The sequence below is a fragment of the Schistocerca serialis genome, chromosome 2 (genome assembly GCF_023864345.2).
Source record: "Schistocerca serialis cubense isolate TAMUIC-IGC-003099 chromosome 2, iqSchSeri2.2, whole genome shotgun sequence".
Lineage (NCBI taxonomy): Eukaryota > Metazoa > Arthropoda > Insecta > Orthoptera > Acrididae > Schistocerca > Schistocerca serialis.
Genome location: NC_064639.1, coordinates 221,511,046 through 221,529,731, shown reverse-complemented (window position 1 = coordinate 221,529,731; position 18,686 = coordinate 221,511,046). Strand labels below are relative to the sequence as shown.

The 18,686-nt window shown below is 39.5% G+C and overlaps 1 protein-coding gene across 1 annotated transcript in view; it reads right to left on the bottom strand.

Moving 5' to 3' along the window:
- Nucleotides 1–18,686, bottom strand: part of LOC126456966 (cullin-associated NEDD8-dissociated protein 1) — a 158,835-nt gene that overhangs the window by 109,279 nt on the left and 30,870 nt on the right. The window contains exon 7 of the mRNA XM_050092903.1: nt 10,306–10,573. Within this exon, the coding sequence (XP_049948860.1) occupies nt 10,306–10,573 (268 nt within the window). The remainder of the gene's footprint in view (nt 1–10,305; nt 10,574–18,686) is intronic.

The window sequence follows — 18,686 nt, the reverse complement described above, 5'->3', positions numbered from 1 at the left end:
TCAATTTGTGACAGATTAGGTTTAAGGCTACATTTGCAAAGCCACGTGAACACACGGACCCTTGTTAAGGGTAATGGTACCAGTAAGGTGTCATTTTTGCAATCTTGCAGGACACAAGTTGCCATACAGTAAGACTGTAGCAACCACATTTTACTTGTCGACCTGTTGATCATTTGGCTCACAACTGTTCAGAGTGTAGATGGGCGATGATATGCCAGAAAAAGTAATTTACACTGAAGCACCAAAGAAACTGGTACAGGTATGCGTATTCAAATACAGGGATATGCAAACAGGCAGAAAACGGCGCTGCAGTCAGCAACGCCTACATAAGAGAACAAGTGTCTAGCGCTGTTGTTAGATCAGTTACTGGTGCTACAATGGCAGGAGATTTAAGTGAGTTTGAATGTGGTGTTATAGTCAGCGCACAAGCGATGGGACACAGCATCTCTAAGGTAACGATGAAGTGGGGACTTTCCCGTACAACCATTTCACAAGTGTACCATGAATATCAGGAATCTTGTAAAACATCAAATCCCCTACATCACTGAGGCCAGAAAAAGATACTGCAACAACGGGATCAATGACTGCTGAAGAGAATCGTTGATCGTGACAGAAATGCAACCCTTTGGCAAATTACTGCAGATTTCAATGCTGGGCCATCAACAAGTGTCAGCGTGAGTCACAGGCTCACTCATGTAATCCTGACGACTGCAAGACACAAAGCTTTACGCCTCACCTGGGCCCATCAACACCGACCTTTGACTGTTCACGACTGGAAACCTGTTGCCTGGTCGGACAAGTTTCGTTTCAGATTGTATTGAGCAGATGGACTTGTACGGATATGGAGGCAACCTCATGAATCCATGGACCCTGCATGTCAGCAGGGCACTGTTTGCACTGGTGGAGGCTCTGGAATGGTGTGGGGTGTGTGCAGTTAGAGTGATGAGACCTCTGACACGCCTACATACAACTGACAGGTCACACATACATAAGCATCCTGTCTGATCACCTGCATCCATTCATGTCCATTGCACATTCCGACAGATTTGGGCAATTCAAGCTGGACAATGCAACACCCCAAATGTACAGAATTGCTACAGAGTGCTCCAGGAACACTCTTGAGTTTAAACACTTCCACTGGTGACCAAACTCTCCAGACATGAACATTATTGAGCATATCAGGGATGCCTTGCAACTTGTTGCTCAGAAGAAATCTCCACCCCCTCGTGCTAGAGTCCATGCCACGTCGTGCTCCGGCACTGTGTGTGCTCGCGGAGGCCCTACACAATATCAGGCAGGTGTACGAGTTTCTTTGACTCTTTAGTGTATAATGTTTTGTGAGAACTGAATGTATTAGTTATTTGTGTTTCTGGCTTCAAGTACAGTAAGAGGTAAGCATGCAAAATAGTAGAAACCCAGGCTGCTGCTGCTGCTACAGAGTCTGTTGCTGCTCTAACAGAGCAAATTTCCATTTCCACAAATGAAAATTCTCACCCCAAGGAAGAGCTTGAGGAACTCCTCCATAGATATGAGGCTTTGGAAGTTGTTCAGGTTCAATCACAGCCTGAGTTGGTGGAAAATATGGCCTAGTTGGAGGTGGCTGCTTCTTTTGAGCCAGCTGTAGCTGCAATTATCAGGCCCTTTTTTGGTAAAACAATGGAAGATGTGTCACTTGTTAATGAGGTCACAACTACAGCTGCAATGAGCAGTTGGTCAGAAAAAGTAAGCTTTCATGAGTCTTATTTGCATTTAACAGGGGAAGCCAAGATGTACCCGGAAAGTGGAGGCCAATAAGGTGGTACTGCAGGAAGCAGAAAATAAGAGCATTAGACATTTTCTGGCACGGAATATCCACAGAAATATCAGAGAGAGTTTGCATTGAGAATCCTTGTGATTTAATGGTAGCCCCTTAGAATTGCAGCACAATTGGAGGACACAGAATTTGCCACAGAGCAATGGGTAGATCACCATGTATTTGCTTCAGAGATCAAATGTTACAGTTGTGAACATAAGGATCATATGCAGGAACATTTACAGGCAACTAGGGTGTGAGGAAGTGGACCACCGGAGCATCAGATTCTCGGAATAGGAAGAATGGGAAGCATCATCGGTAGAAGAGGCCTTTAAACTCAAACAGGAATGCTTTGGCTGTTTATTGGGTTTAGTGAGTCATGTGGAACAGAGCTTTCTTGTAGACATGGGCCCCCATGAACCATGGACCTTGCCGTTGGTGGGGAGGCTTGCGTGCCTCAACGATACAGATAGCCATACCGTAGGTGCAACCACAACGGAGGGGTATCTGTTGAGAGGCCAGACAAACGTGTGGTTCCTGAAGAGGGGGCAGCAGCCTTTTCAGTAGTTGCAGGGGCAACAGTCTGGATGATTGACTGACGTGGCCTTGTAATACTAACCAAAACGGCCTTGCTGTGCTAGTATTGCAAACGGCTGAAAATAAGGGGAAACTACAGCTGTAATTTTTCCCGAGGGCATGCAGCTTTACTGTATGGTTAAATTATGATGTCGTCCTCTTGGGTAAAATATTCTGTCCTCCATTCAGATCTCCGGGCGGGGACTACTCAAGAGGTCATCATTAGCGAGAAAAAGAAAACTGGCGTTCTACGGATCGGAGCGTGGAATGTCAGATCCCTTAATCGGGCAGGTAGGTTAGAAAATTTAAAAAGGGAAATGGATAGGTTAAAGTTACACATAGTGGGAATTAGTGAAGTTCGGTGGCAGGAGGAACAAGACTTTTGGTCAGGTGAATACAGGGCTATAAATACAAAATCAAATAGGGGTAATGCAGGAGTAGGTTTAATAATGAATAAAAAAATAGGAGTGCAGGTAACCTACTACAATCAGCATAGTGAACGCATTATTGTGGCCAAGATAGACACAAAGCCCATGCCTACTACAGTAGTACAAGTTTATATGCCAACTAGTTCTGCAGATGACGAAGAAATTAATGAAATGTATGATGAGATAAAAGAAATTATTCAGGTAGTGAAGGGAGATGAAAATTTAATAGTCCAGGGTGACTGGAATTCGAGAGTAGGAAATGGGAGAGAAGGAAACATAGTAGGTGAATATGGATTGGGACTAAGAAATGAAAGAGGAAGCTGCCTGGTAGAGTTTTGCACAGAGCATAACTTAATCATAGCTAACACTTGGTTCAAGAATCATGAAAGAAGGTTGTATACATGGAAGAACCCTGGAGATACTAAAAGTACCAGATAGATTATATAATGGTAAGACAGAGATTTAAGAACCAGGTTTTAAATTGTAAGACATTTCCAGGGGCAGATGTGGACTCTGACCACAATCTATTGGTTATGAACTGTAGATTAAAACTGAAGAAACTGCAAAAAGGTGGGAATTTAAGGAGATGGGACCTACATAAACTGAAAGAACCAGAGGTTGTACAGAGTTTCAGGCAGAGCATAAGGGAACAATTGACAGGAATGGGGGAAAGAAATACAGTGGAAAAAGAATGGGTAGCTTTGAGTGATGAAACAGTGAAGGCAGCAGAGGATCAAGTAGGTAAAAAGACGAGGGCTAGTTGAAACCCTTGGGTAACAGAAGAAATACTGAATTTAATTGATGAAAGGAGAAATAACAATGCAGTAAATGAAGCAGGCAAAAAGGAATACAAACGTCTCAAAAATGAGATTGACAGGAAGTGCAAAATGGCTAAGCAGGGATGGCTAGAGGAAAAATGGAAGGATGTAGAGGCTTATCTCACCAGGGTAAGATAGATATTGCCTAGAGGATAATTAAAGAGACCTTTGGAGAAAGGAGAACCATTTGCATGAATATCAAGAGCTTTGATGGAAACCAAGTTCTAAGCAAAGAAGGGAAAGCAGAAAGGTGGAAGGAGTATATAGAGGGTCTATACAAGGGCAATGTACTTGAGGACAATATTATGGAAATGGAACAGGGTGTAGATGAAGATGAAATGGGAGATATGATACTGCATGAAGAGTTTGACGGAGCACTGAAAGACCTGAGTCGAAACAAGGCCCAGGGAGTAGACAAAATTCCATTAGAACTACTGACAGCCTTGGGAGAGCCAGTCCTGACAAAACTCTACCGTCTGGTGAGCAAGATGTATGAGACAGGCGAAATACCCTCAGACTTCAAGAAGAATATAATAATTCCAATCCCAAAAAAAGCAGGTGTTGAAAGATGTGAAAATTACCAAACTATCAGTTTAATAAGCCACAGCTGCAAAATACTAACGTGAATTCTTTACAGACGAATGGAAAAACTGATAGGCAGCAACCTCGGGGAAAATCAGTTTGGATTCCGTAGAAATGTTGGAACACGCAAGGCAATACTGACCCTACGACTTATCTTAGAGGAAAGATTAAGGAAAGGCAAACCTACGTTTCTAGCATTTATAGACTTAGAGAAAGCTTTTGACAATGTTGACTGGAATACTCTCTTTCAAATTCTGAAGGTGGCAGGGGTAAAATACAGGGAGCGAAAGGCTATTTACAATTTGTACAGAAAGCAGATGGCAGTTATAAGAGTCGAGGGGTATGAAAGAGAAGCAGTGGTTGGGAAGGAAGTGAGACAGGGCTGTAGCCTATCCCCAAAGTTATTCAATCTGTATATTGAGCAAGCAATATAAGAAACAAAAGAAAAGTTCGGAGTAGGTATTAAAATCCATGGAGAAGAAATAAAAACTTTGAGGTTCGCCGATGACATTGTAATTCTGTCAGAGACAGCAAAGGACTTGGAAGAGCAGTTGAACGGAATGGACAGTGTCTTGAAAGGAGGGTATAGGATGAACATCAACAAAAGTAAAACAAGGATAATAGAATGTAGTCGAATTAAGTCGGGAGATGCTGAGGGAATTAGATTAAGAAATGAGACACTTAGAGTAGTAAAGGAGTTTTGCTATTTGGGGAGCAAAATAACTGATGCTGGTCGAAGTAGAGAGGATATAAAATGTAGAATGGCAATGGCAAGGAAAGTGTTTCTGAAGATGAAAAATTTGTTAACATCAAGTATAGATTCAAATGTCAGGAAGTCGTTTCTGAAAGTATTTGTATGGAGTGTAGCCATGTATGGAAGTGAAACGTGGATGATAAATAGTTTAGACAAGAAGAGAATAGAAGTTTTTGAAATGTGGTGATACAGAAGAATGCTGAAGATTAGATGTGTAGATCACAGAACTAATGATGAAGTACTGAATGGAATTGGGGAGAAGAGAAGTTTGTGGCACAACTTGACTAGAAGAAGGAACCGGTTGGTAGGACATGTTCTGAGGCATCAAGAGATCACAAATTTAGCATTGGAGGGCAGCGTGGAGGGTAAAAATCGTAGAGGGAGACCAAGAGATGAATACACTAAGCAGATTCAGAAGGATGTAGGTTGCAGTAGGTACTGGGAGATGAAGAATCTTGCACAGGATAGGGTAGCATGGAGAGCTGCATCAAACCAGTCTCAGGACTGAAGACCACAACAACAACAATGGGACCACATGTGTATGTATCAGTCTAGACCTCTTGAGCAGGAGGAGACTTGGGCCATCACAATATTGGTTACATGAGGTTTTAAGTAATAGTGCGGACAGTGTGGAGTCATTGGGTACAACAGTAGTTTAGTATCGGGAAAACTAAGTTTATGGAACATATGGAAGTTTTGCCACGTGTGGGCAAAGGATATTCAGTGATTCTTGGGCTAGATTTTTCGACAAATACAGTGCTAGGGTCGATCTTTGCCAATGCATGGTTGAGCTTGGCAGAACTTTGTTTCAGTTGAGTGACACAGTTGCAAACAAGGCCATGTTGCATGGCTCACCTTTCATGAAGGTGATGTCAACTAAACTACAAACGGGTTACATTGCGGGTTTCAGTGCGTACCAATTTGCCTTGTGAGGCTATGTACATGTCTGAGTCACTCTCATGCAATGAAGGGTTGGATGGTTCAAATTGTTTTGTGCACAGAAGAATAGCTCACGAGTAATGTTAGTGGGGAATATATGCCCCCAGTTAGCGTTGATAACTTTGGCAGAGATGAAGTTAGTCTGTCAAAAGATATAGTTTTAACCACTCGAGAAGTATTAGAGGAAGAAGGCTCAGACAGGGTGGAGTCTGGATATAAGCCATACGTGAACTCTCAATACAGCAGGTGGATCATTTGCAGGGCAGAGATCACACAGCTGTGGAAGAAGTATTGTTGAATATTTGTGACTAGTTTTGTACAGATTGGTGGTTACCAGTAACTCCAGGTACTCAGCACCGTGTACCAACAGGAGATAGTACACTTCTTTATAGGCAATCATGCCACCTAGCAAGATATTTACAGCGCTAACAGAGGAGTTCATCACACGACTTAGTGACAGCCTCGCAAATGTAGTTACCGCCCCCTAGGAAATCATTGGATGGAATAAAGAAATATAAGTTTTGCAGTGATTAAAGGTTTCTGAATGCAAGACCATTATAAATGTTTATCCAACCCCTATATTTACAGAAACCCAGGATAAATTGGGTCAGTGTTGTTACTTTATTAGAATGGATCGCAAACATGATTATAACCTGTTAGAAGTAGGACCTGAGGACAGGCCAGAGACAGCATTTACAGCACCATGTGGTCATTATCAGTACAAACAGATGTCATTCAGTTTGAAAAAAAAAAAAAGGTAGCTCCTACTTTTCAGCCATTACTGGATAGAGTTTTAAGAGAGTTAAAGCCTAAACCCCATATGGTGTATTTAGATGACATAATAGTTTATTCAAAGGATACACCAGAGCATGTGTCACAGTTGGAGAATGTGTTTAGTAGATTACAGTCAGCACCTTTGACACTGAGTCACAGAACATAACTCACCGACTGAGAAGGAACTGTTAGCAATCACATATTATACTATGTATTTCCGGCATTATTTGCATGGTAGAAGATTTAAGGTTGTGACTGATCATGTGTCATTGCAATGATTACTTGGTCTGAACGACCCATCTAATCATCTAACATTACGGGCTCTCAAGCTTAGTGAATTTGATTATGAGGTCATCTGTAACCCAGGTAGAAAACACACAAATATGGACACATTAATTCATGAAGTGCCCATGTTGAGCGCACAGGGCAAGAATGTGTTCGAATGGCAACAAGCGCTGTCAGTATTTTAAATCATAGCCACATTTTATTGTACATGAGGATTTGTCGTGCAGTCACAAAATGTTGAGCACATGTAGTGGTCCTGGCAGTTTTTCGAAAGGAGATGTTTACAACAGGCTCATGACTGTTGTCAGGACACACTGGCCAACAAGCAACAGACAGGTGTTGCAGAATGGTTTTGGTGGAGGAATAGGAAGTGTGAAGGAGCAATATGTCGGAGACAGTGTGCCATGTGTGCAAAAAGCGGACATTTTGCATCACAAAATCCCTTTGCAGAGCGTACCAGACGTGTTGACGCCATTTCAAATGCTTGAGCTGGACGTTCGTGAACCTTTCAACAATACACCTGCAAGGAACGGGTACGTGCTTATGATCAATTATTTTTCATGGTTTCGAGCGATGGTAGCAATTCCAGACCCAGAGGACAGTACAGCGGTACAGGCATTATTTAACAGATGGGTATCAAAGTCAGGAGTGCCTGACACCTTAGTTATGGATCAGGGTAATAACTGTTTCAGAAGCTATGAAATGGCTATGCCGGGTGATATGTATTCAGAAGTTATGAACAAGGCTGTTCCAGCCTCAAACCAATGGTAGCACACTGTGTGTTCGTAGGAACATTTTGAAGACACTAAGCTTCTACATAAATGCTGGACATGACTGGGATACCTGTCATAAGGTCGCACCGCTCGCCTCCTCCCCCGGAATTGGGACCAGACTGCAAATTAAGAAGTTTACAAGAAGAACATGGGAAGTATGGAAAAACATACAAAATACAAACACAAAATCTTGGAACACCATGAACAGCCAAATGGGCAAACTACTGCCGTGTTGGATAGGACAGTGGGTACTGGCCACTAATCCCTACACACCAAAGGAAAAAACCAAGAAGTTGTAGACCAAATGCCAAGGACCACATCAGGTTGGGAGATGACATCACCGATTAAAGTAAAGGTATAATTTCCTTCCAAAATGTCTACTGTCAGTCAGCCAGGTAAAATCGTTTAAAGATACGATGCATGTGGTACCACAATTATCTTCAACAGGCAGAAAGAAGAAACCTCTCGTGGTTAGACAGCTCGTAGATCACAGAATTAGTTATGTTGTTCAACTTTTTGCAACATTTTAGTGATGTTAGATTTACTCTTGTTACTTGGGTTTATCGATATATTTTACATCCTGTTGTGTTCAGATCGATTTTGAGTTTTCATGTCATTGGCACATGCATTTTTCTGTTACTGTTGTAGGGTTATTGCCAGTTCTTTGGTGGTATTTTCTACTTGTCATAAGTTACTCATTCCAAAAGAAGGGAGGAGACAATGCGCAGCTATCAGTTTTTTCTAGTTCAAGTTACACAGTCTAATCATTATTTGTAGCACTTTTCGCGCATTTGGATCTGTATATTTCTTTACAAAATTTAGCACTGCTTTCTCAAAAGACAAAAAGCACTGATGGCAGAGTTGTCTATTCATTAGTAAGTTTATGTAGTGAGACCTCTTCTCTCCTTCAGAAGGTTCATGGCCAACTTCCCATGAGAAGATGAAGAACTGGGAATCCTCGAATCCTCCACCCGGTGCCATCCTAGCGATCATCTTTGCAGAGTCGTTCAACTGAGCCTGCTGTGATGGATGAGATGAGGATTGATGTAAATCAGCTTCTGACTCCTCCACTAATCCCTTGTTGTTCACAATGACAATCTTCACTTATCTCTGGTACAAAATCCCCATCTTTATCAGTGAATCGAATTCCAATTCAATGTCAGAATTCTCTAAGAGATGTAACGTTTCTTCATCAGAAAGTCCACACTGAAGATACATGTTTGAAAACATCTTTCATGGACAAAGAATATTACATAAATGTATGATACAAAATGTGGCAGATTGGAAGATGCAACAATGAGCAGAAAAACTGACTGCTGATTGTTGCCACTCAATTGTAGGATTATTTACATATATTCAAAAGAGAAATTACAGCAGTGTCAAACTGGTTCTAGTTATACAATACAAAATTTCTCTGAAAACAAATATTTTTTAAAATATTAATACATAATCATAATAAGACTAAAATTTAGGAAAAGTTATGCGACTTCAAAAACAAAATACGAAACTGGATGAGAGATTGAAGAAAAAAGGTGTGACTGCTCATTCAGACTCCTTCCGCCATTCTAGTGTAAACGCATTTATACAAATTTCAAGAAAACTGAAGGTGTCTGAGCTAGGACCCCATAAACCATTTGCCATATGACCCATAAGAATTAACATATTCTAACCATTTGTCTTATTATGAACGAAGGAGATTCCTCTTGTTTTACTTTTATATCTCAAGCGATCATACCGATTTTACAAAAAGAGGTCAATGTGAACTGAAACAGTGCTGTATTAAAATGTACTGAAGTCCAGAGTCACACATGAGCAAACAGACTGACATTACTTACATTTAATATCTGCTGCTTCTAGTTACTGACCCAAGTGGACACTTTCTGCACACCACCTAACACTTCGATACAATTTCTCACAAGAAAATTTCCTTCTGGCAAATTACGAGAACACAGAATGTCATAATAGTCGCTCACAATATTTCCTAATTAAAGATTTCTTTGTGATAACAAGAGCTGGATGAAAACACACCATCTAGAATGTATTAACATTTACTAACGCAACAAGTAAGTTTTCATTCCACTGATCTTTCTACATTACGAACAAACATTCTTGAATCTAATCTTTGAAAGGATGCAATGACGTGCGCATTTAACTTGACAAGCTACATTACCAACCAATTGTGTACACGTTTAACTTCTCATTTATTTGTTTTACAAAATTACTTAAGCAATGAATCTGCTTTTCATTACGTAAGGATTCTTTGCCAGGCATCATTATTAACCTGCCAACATTACTGAGGATTCGCAAAGTTTCAGGGTAAGATAAATAAAAAATTGCGGAAGTGTTGCCACATATTAGATGAACTACACCTAAATTTTTACTGGCAGTAACCTAATTATAATGAACCATACTGGTGGTAGCTTTTGTGCATCCTTAACCAAACATCGCTGCATGCATGAATTTCTCCCCCCTATTATTTTCTCAGATCTGTTATGTGGCATGTAATTACTTCTCCCTTTCCTTTTCAATTTGAATGATCATGCATCATGCAGTCATACAATAACAATACAAAATAAAACTATACCTTTAAATCTGTTAATGAGTGCTGGTGATACAGTTTTATAGAAGTCTGGCAACAGTTCATGCCTTGTAGCAATGACGGCTTCCAAACACTTTGCAGCAGAGCGTCGTACCTTCCAACTCATGTCATCATCATCAGAATATTCATCATTTTCTTCATCTTCTGCATCTTCCTCTGTTTCCATTACTATGCTGTCTTCTCCATCCTCAGCTTCATCATCATAATTGTAATTAGGATCGTAGGTAATATAACTCAAACAAAGCTCTGTAATCTGTGAAATAAAGATAAAAATAGTCACTAAATTTAAACAACATTTCAAAAATATCATCCGTTTCAATACCCCCAATTACGCTGCAAAGCAATATGAAATGGAACGAGCATGTGATGACTGTGATTTGGAAGGCAAAGGGTTGACTTTGGTTTATTTGGAGAATATGATGAAAGTTTGGTTCATCTGTAAAGGAGACCAAATATAGGATGCTGAAGTGACCTGTTCTTGAGTACTGCTTGAGTGTTTAGTATCCATACCAGGTCAGATGAAAGGAAGATGGTGGGCTGCGAGATTTGTTACCGGTAGGTTTGAACAACAGACAAGTGTTACAGATATGCTTCGGGAACTTAAATGAGAATCCCTGAAGCAAAGACAACGTCCTTTTCGAGGAACACTATTGAGAAAATTTTGAGAACTGGCACCTGAAGCTGACTGCAGAACAATCCTACTGGAGGCAATATACATTTCGCTAAGGACCACAAAGACACGATCTGAGAAATCAGAGCTTACATGGAGGCATATAAACATTCATTTTTCCCTCTCTCTATCTGTAAGTGGAACAAGAAAGGAAATGACTAGCAATGGTAAAAGATACCCTCCACTGTGCACTGTATGATGGCTTGCAGAGTACGTATGTAGATGTAGATAGTTGACCCAGGACAATCTAACAACTGGCTGACATAGTATAAAAACAACAATGAATGGATGAATGGATTTTCTTTTTGGAAGAATGTCCTCATCCTTCAGCACACAGAAAGGAAGTAAGTTAAAGGTTTAATGCCCCTTCAGAATCTGGATAATTAGACAGATAGAAGAAAGATGAGGCTGGAATTAAGTCATGGCCTTTCTGAAGCAAATATCCCGGAATATGAATAATTGATGTAGGGAAACCTGAATTAGGGTGGCCAGATGGAAACAGAAAATAAAAGATGAAAAGGAGGGGGCGGATTGAAGGGTTGGTTGGGGGAGGAAATTACAAATGATGACTACGATGAAAACGTAACGAATTAAAAAAGAAGCAACTAAATACCATATTTTACAAGACTATATGACACACCTTAATTAAGCAATTTAAAAAACTGATGCCATTTTTATTATTAGGTTGCAAAGCCAACCTAAAAGAAATTCTTATCATATAAAACTGAACTGACCTTCAAAATCCCTGAAAATCGTCATCTGAACTTTCTTCTTCTTCTTCTTCTTCTTCTTCTTCCTCGTCGCTGTCATTGTTGTCGTCTTCATATATAAGTTGGTCTTCTCTGACGAAAGATTTAACAATAATGTTTTCTCTCACTATAGACCATAAATGTTTTATCCATTGACACACTTCTTGACTGTAGGTCATTTTAAAGCTCCCTTCGGCATGAATTCATGTTGGGTTTCATCCATCATCCACTCGTTCCATTCCTCTCTCATACACTCTTTGAATGGTTCATTTATGACAACATCAAGAGGTTGCAATTGTGAAGTAAGTTCTCTCAGAATAACAGCAAGTACTGTGTTTCCCTGCCTCAGTCTCTCTTCCACAGAACTTTTCAAATGATTACTAAACTGATCTGGCACACAAAAAGAGCTCTTCTTCAATAAAGCACCTTTCCTTTTCTCCCACACACTGTTAATTTATAATTTCATATCAGCCTCATCCATCCAACCTTGTCATGTATGTGAACAACACCTGGTGATATTTGCTTGAAAATGAGCATTTGATTAAATTCAGTACCATCATCACAACATGAAAGGACAACATTGTAGTACATTTTTCAGGTCCAGTTACAGTTTTAGCGCCTTTCAAGAAGCCAACAGTTCTATTACTCAACACTCAAAAATCAGAGGAGTTTTGTCCTTATTTGCTGTTGTGCTTACTTCTACACTGGTTTTCTTTCAAGGTTGAATAATAAAGCAACGGAAAGATAATATTTCCAATTCATACTCTTGCGGCGTTTTCTGATATATTTTGGTTTTGGCTCACATGCTAAGTCTGTGGCACTTCATAAACCTGTAGCACCAACCAATTCCACCCTTAAGGTCAGTTAAGTTCCACTGCAGCACTAGCTTAAGAGCGTGTATTTGAATCATTTTTGTATTAATTCCAGTGTCATTTTGACAGTTTCTTTGAACCCATTTCAATATGTTATCATCTAGTTTTGGCCATTTTGCATTAAGTCCTCTATTTGCACATTTAGCCTTCCTCATTTTTTTCAGTTTTTCTTTACTAGCCCGCCAATTGTGAAGGTTTTTTTCTGTTGGTGGAGGGCCAAAGTGCCTCTTAGCTGTTCTGTTTTTATGTTGTTCTGTATATGCTATTACTTTCAATTTATAGCCCACATTTTATGAATATCATATTTTTTCCATTATGATACTAGCTACTAATAAAAATATTGTACTGTTACCAATAACACAAATCACTTTCAATTCATGTTCACTGGTACGATAGACTGCAATGATGTACCACATGCTAGGCAGTGCTTTGGCTTTGTGATGGCAGGGTGAGCTTGTTAAACCCCACAACTCATGTTCATCCCATCAGTGCTCTGCTGCTGCCAGTTGACTCCAGTGTTGCCAGACAGAGGCCTGTTTCCCGCAGCATCAAATATCTCATTTTTATGACTGGTCGGAATTTTAAAGCAAACACTGAACATTTTTGTATTAATTCAGATACAAGTTTGGAGGCAATTTTTTTAAGAAAAAATATAGTCTGCAAAATATTGTAGCACAGCAACTACATAATGAACAACACTGGAAATTCCTGGATGAAATAATACATACAGGAAAGACAACAACTCGCCTATAGTGGATGATGAGAGGCACATAGAAACACACTATTTACACTATCTTTCCAGAATTTGCTCTTTTTACACACACACACACACACACACACACACACACACACACACACAGCCACACAGACATGCCAGTGGACATGGGCATATGCGTGTACCACCTCTAGAGAAAGTGCAAAATCTTGAAAGCTAACATAAATAGGATTCTGTTGCTTGTTTTTATGTGCCACACATAGATCAGCTAAAAAGAGAGTGGTTTCTTTTCCTTTACTTACTGTAATGAACAACGTTCTTAATGAAATTAGGATATTGTCACCAGACATGAAATAATTACTTTGAATTAACAGTGTGTATATGGGGACAAGGAAAAAAATCCTGGTTTTCTCAGTTAAAAATACTCCTTTTCCCCAGGTGAAAATACACTTTTTTCGTCGTGACAGTATACTTCCCCTCGGAACTTTGAATGGACAGACAGCAGATATTCAGAGCACAGGACATATGATGAATTCAGCTAATAGCAACCTCACTGTTCAGTAGCGCAAACAAATAGTTAATGGTTTAAAGTAATATATGTAATGTAGCTACAAGGAAAGCCAAGCTTGCACATATAAAACTGGTACTGGCATTGGTAGAATACTGGGGAACAGCAATCAGTGTACAAAGGAGATTTCTTACAAATCACTTGTGTGAACAGTTCACATATGTGGGACCCATACCAGATAGGACAAACAGGGAATGTTTAACGTATACAGAGAAGGGCAGCACAAATGGTCACAGATTTGTTTAACCCATGGGAGCCCGTCACCGAGATATTGAAGGAACTGAACGGGCAGACTCTTGAAGATAAGACAAACTGTCACAAGAAATTCTATTAACAAAATTTCACGAACAAGCTTTAAATGATTATTTTAGGGATATTCTACAACCCCCTAAGTATTGCTCACAGAGGGATCGTGATTAGAATAATTACTGCATGCACAGAGGCATTCAAATATTCTTCCTGCACTCCATACGTCAATGGAACAGGAAGAAACCGTAATAACTGGTACAATGGGACTTCCACTCTGCGATGCACCTCATGATGGTTTGCAGAGTATAAATGTAGATGGTCTTGAAGATTAATATGCTACAAGGAAAGCTAAGCTTTCTGTATAATATTGGCCTTTTTTGCGTGTATTACACTTTAAGGCACAGCACACAAATTTGCCGGTACAATTTTAAATGATGATATAAATGTCCAGTTTTCTGGGCTTGAAATTGTTCTAAGTGGTTGCTGGTCCTCAAAGCATTATGTTTTAAGTGAGAGTCAAATGCTCCAAGATTTGAGAAATTCATCACACATTCTCCACGGTGTCTACGTGGACAAGAAAAAAAAATTCCCGGATTTTTCCCGGTTAAAAACACTATTTCCCTGGATGAAATTACATATAAAATGGGTGAAAATACATCCGGTTTAAGTAACAGTATACTTTCCCTCAGAGCTGTAAAACGGCGGACGACGTCCGAGCACCTTAGGAAACAAAATCCAGGAAAAACAATGCGTTTGGAAAGTTGTTTGATGCGAGACAATAAGCACAGAGTTTATTTTCGTATTGCTAAAGTATATACACAAATTCCACAAATTACAGCACGGTAGCTTCCGAAACTCTAAAATAGAGATTGCATTGAGCGATGCCCTTTTGTCAGCCAGTCATAGCTCATGTCACGTGATCTTGCTAGCGAATGACGGCAGTTATTCAGAGCACGAGACCTACGAGAAAGTCAGGCCGCGGCACTTACATTACGAAGGCAGACCGAGCTCGCTCAACTCAGCAAAGTGCGTTTCTACACCGGGTAACTCGTAAGTAGAAGTGTATGTACGAACGAGAACTGCATCGTCTATTGGCATTCACTGTTATTAGTCCTACAATGATAGGAAGTCCGTGGGCCTACTAACAGGCTCTAATTTGGCAATTAAAATCGTGCCAAAATGATTATCAGTTACGTATAAAAGTAAAGTGTTCTGGCATGAAGAGACTTGTGACATTGCTCAGTAACACATTATGCACATTTTTTTGAAGGTCAACTACACTTTTTGCCATAGATTGCATAACGTTTTATCTATGGAAGAACAACATTAAATATGAAAACTAACTTGAAGGTCGGTCTTTTTTTAGCGTGTGTTACACGTTAAGTCATATCAAATACAAATGTGCCTGTAAAATTTTAAATAGTGGCACAAATGACTTATCTTCTGGGCCAGACATTTTTCAAATGGCTGATCCTCAAAGTGTTACATTTTGAATGAAAGTTATAACGCCCTGTGATTTAAGAAATTCACTGCACATTCTCACACGTAATATAAATCATCTTGCGTGGAGATTTACTGTGAAAGTAACGCATCTCAAGCCACTATTCGTAATATTTTCTGGTCATCTGTTAGAAATGTAAAGAATTGTGACGTCACGCACATCGAATGCATGTTAGTTGTTACGGACGTATTGCATGATCTTCGACCTAAAGCCTTTGACACTTTTCGGTGTCGGCAAACTGGTCTGTGCATTGTGTAAATTACCCATTTTCTATGCAACTGAACTTTTATTTTGGTGTTATTCTCCGATTTATGTTTCATTGCTGCAGCATTATTCAGCAGTAGTGGACTAAAGTTTTTTGTCAGCGTATCAGATCGTACACGTCAAACCTACAAAACTTTAACTAAAATCTAAAACAATGAAAAATCCCGGAATTCTAAAAAATTCCCGGGTTTTTCCCGGATCTCCCGGGGCGTATACACCCTGTTCTCACACGTAACATATTTCATCTTGTGTAAAAGGAAATTTACTTTGAAAGTAACACTTGCCAAACTACCGATCGCAACAGTTTCCTCCCGAGACCTGTTAGAAATAGATTTGTTTCAGCAGTTGCCAGAGCGCACTAGAAAATGGGCATTATTGCACATGTGCAGCTACGATGACGTAGGACTCCATATGTTGTTATGTACATAGTCTTACGAGATCTTACATTACATCGTAAAAGAAACAGGACATAAGAGCATACCCCAAGAGCATCAGAATTTTGCAAACCATACTAAAATGCACATTCATATGTCCAGATCAACAATGATGTAGGCCACAACCTGATATTAAGCTTTTCAGTGTGGTTTTCGGGAAGCAAATTTTTTTGGAGTACCAGTACTATATTATCTCATGTTCGGTTCTTTATTATGGCATAATGTCATACATGCCTGAAGCTGAAAATATGCAATTGAAATTCAGCGAAGAGTTGAAACTAGCCAATAGTGTGGAATGAAACATTTTGTTTCAAACAAATTTACTGCCTCTGTAGAAAAGGTTAATAAAACCAAATTTCTTTAAGCAAACCCACAAAAATAACTTCATTGCTCTGCAAGGCGAGAAATGCTTGGCTGCCAAAAATGTGGAAATAAAATAAAATTAGAAAACATACTAACAACATATTTAACCTTCTGTAACTATGTGAATGTAGTTTAATTCACTTGATAGCTCCCGGCCACAGAAATCTGCTTAGTCTTCATTTCACGTGAGAGCTGTAAATGAAGATCAAACAGCAAAATCACTAAATGTAAACACAGGTAACATGCAGACTATCCCCTCCCCACTACAACTCTGACTGCTCTGTGCATGCAAGAATCTGGCAACTTGGACACACCAAAAGAAAATTTTCGAAGTAGCATCTGGCTGCTTGCTGCTACTGCTGCACAGCTAAAAGACACTCTTCCAGTAGCCAGAAGCAGGAGAAGGTACTGCTCATATGCTACTCAACTGAGCACGTGCACAAGTCCGCTGGCAACTGCTCAAACGATGTAAAAAGTTGTGACATCACACTCATCAAAAGCAGCTTCTTGTTATTAAGTATTGCACTGGCTTCGTCCTAAAGCCTTTGAAACATTTTGCTGTTGGCAGACACTTGTGTGTGCACTGTGTTTGGTTGCAAATGGCACATTTCCCAGACAACTTAAGTTTTATTTTGGTTTTTCCTTTCGTTTACTTTCTATTGCTGCAGTATTATTCTGTATTAGTGGAAACAATAACAGTCTTTGTAAGGATATCACTTTTTACCAGTCAAAATTACAAAAAATTTAAGTAAAAAACAGAACAATGAAAAATTCCCGGAATTCTAAAAGAATCCCAGATTTCTAATGGATGAAAAAATTCCTAGGTTTTTCCCAGTTGTCCCTGGTCATACACGCCCTGATTAAAGAGGTAACAACAACACAAAAAAGTTACTTAACAAAGGAAGATATTATCAGAATACATTGTGTATATGGATCACCTACTGAAGAGAGAAACCAGGGGACAAGAGAACTAAAACTTTTTTCTTTAAAAAGTTTCCCCACAATTAGTATATGTATATCTTGAGGTGACTTAAGATAACTGGCAACTCCAGTGCTTAGTGTTCTTGGGAAGTTAATTCAAAAATATTCGTTTAAATATCACCAACCGTAGTGAAATACAGGCCACGATTTGGTTCAACTATTGTTAAATTTCTTTCCTGGTTCTTAATTTAATTAAATGCCCTGTCACACACATCTGCAGAACTCATCTGTCTTTATCAACAGTAACAGATCTTAAACTATAGAACATCTAACAAAAGAAAATGCAGGGAAATAGAGAGAAGTATGGAACATCTAGTGTGCGCAAACAATTGATATCCATTCAAAGTTTATGAGGAAATGCCTAGACCAGAAGGATAACGCATAATTTACATCATCTTCTACAGCTCTTAAACATTTCATACAGGGCTTTAGTGTGTACCGTATTTTACAGACTATAAGACATACTTATTTCTTAAAAAATTTTCTCCGAAATTCAACTGAGTCTTATATTTGAAATTAATATAAAAAGCCCAGTGTTTGATTTGAAATTACTGCCAGCCTTAAAAATGACCATATATTCGATGCCACAGGAAACCTCTCTCTATCTGGCAACACTGGGTTCAACTGGCAGCAGAGTGCACCAATGCAACAAACACGAGTTGCAGGGATTCAAAAGCTTGCTAATGCTATCTCCCACCCGCCCCACTGTCACAAACCCAGAACACTGCCTAGCCTATGATGTGTCACTGCAGTCTACGGTGCCAGCGAACTTTAATTGAAAGTGATCTGTGTTATTGGCAACAGTACAATATTTTTGTTAGTAGCTAGTTTCTAAATGGAAAAAAAAGGTATTCATATGATGTCGGTTGTAAACTGAAAGTAATGGTGTATGCAAAAGAACATGGAAACAGAGCAGCTGAGCAGCATTTCGGCTCTCCACCAACAGAAAAAACCTTTCGCAATTGGTAGGCTAGTAAAGAACCACAAACAGAAAAAACCC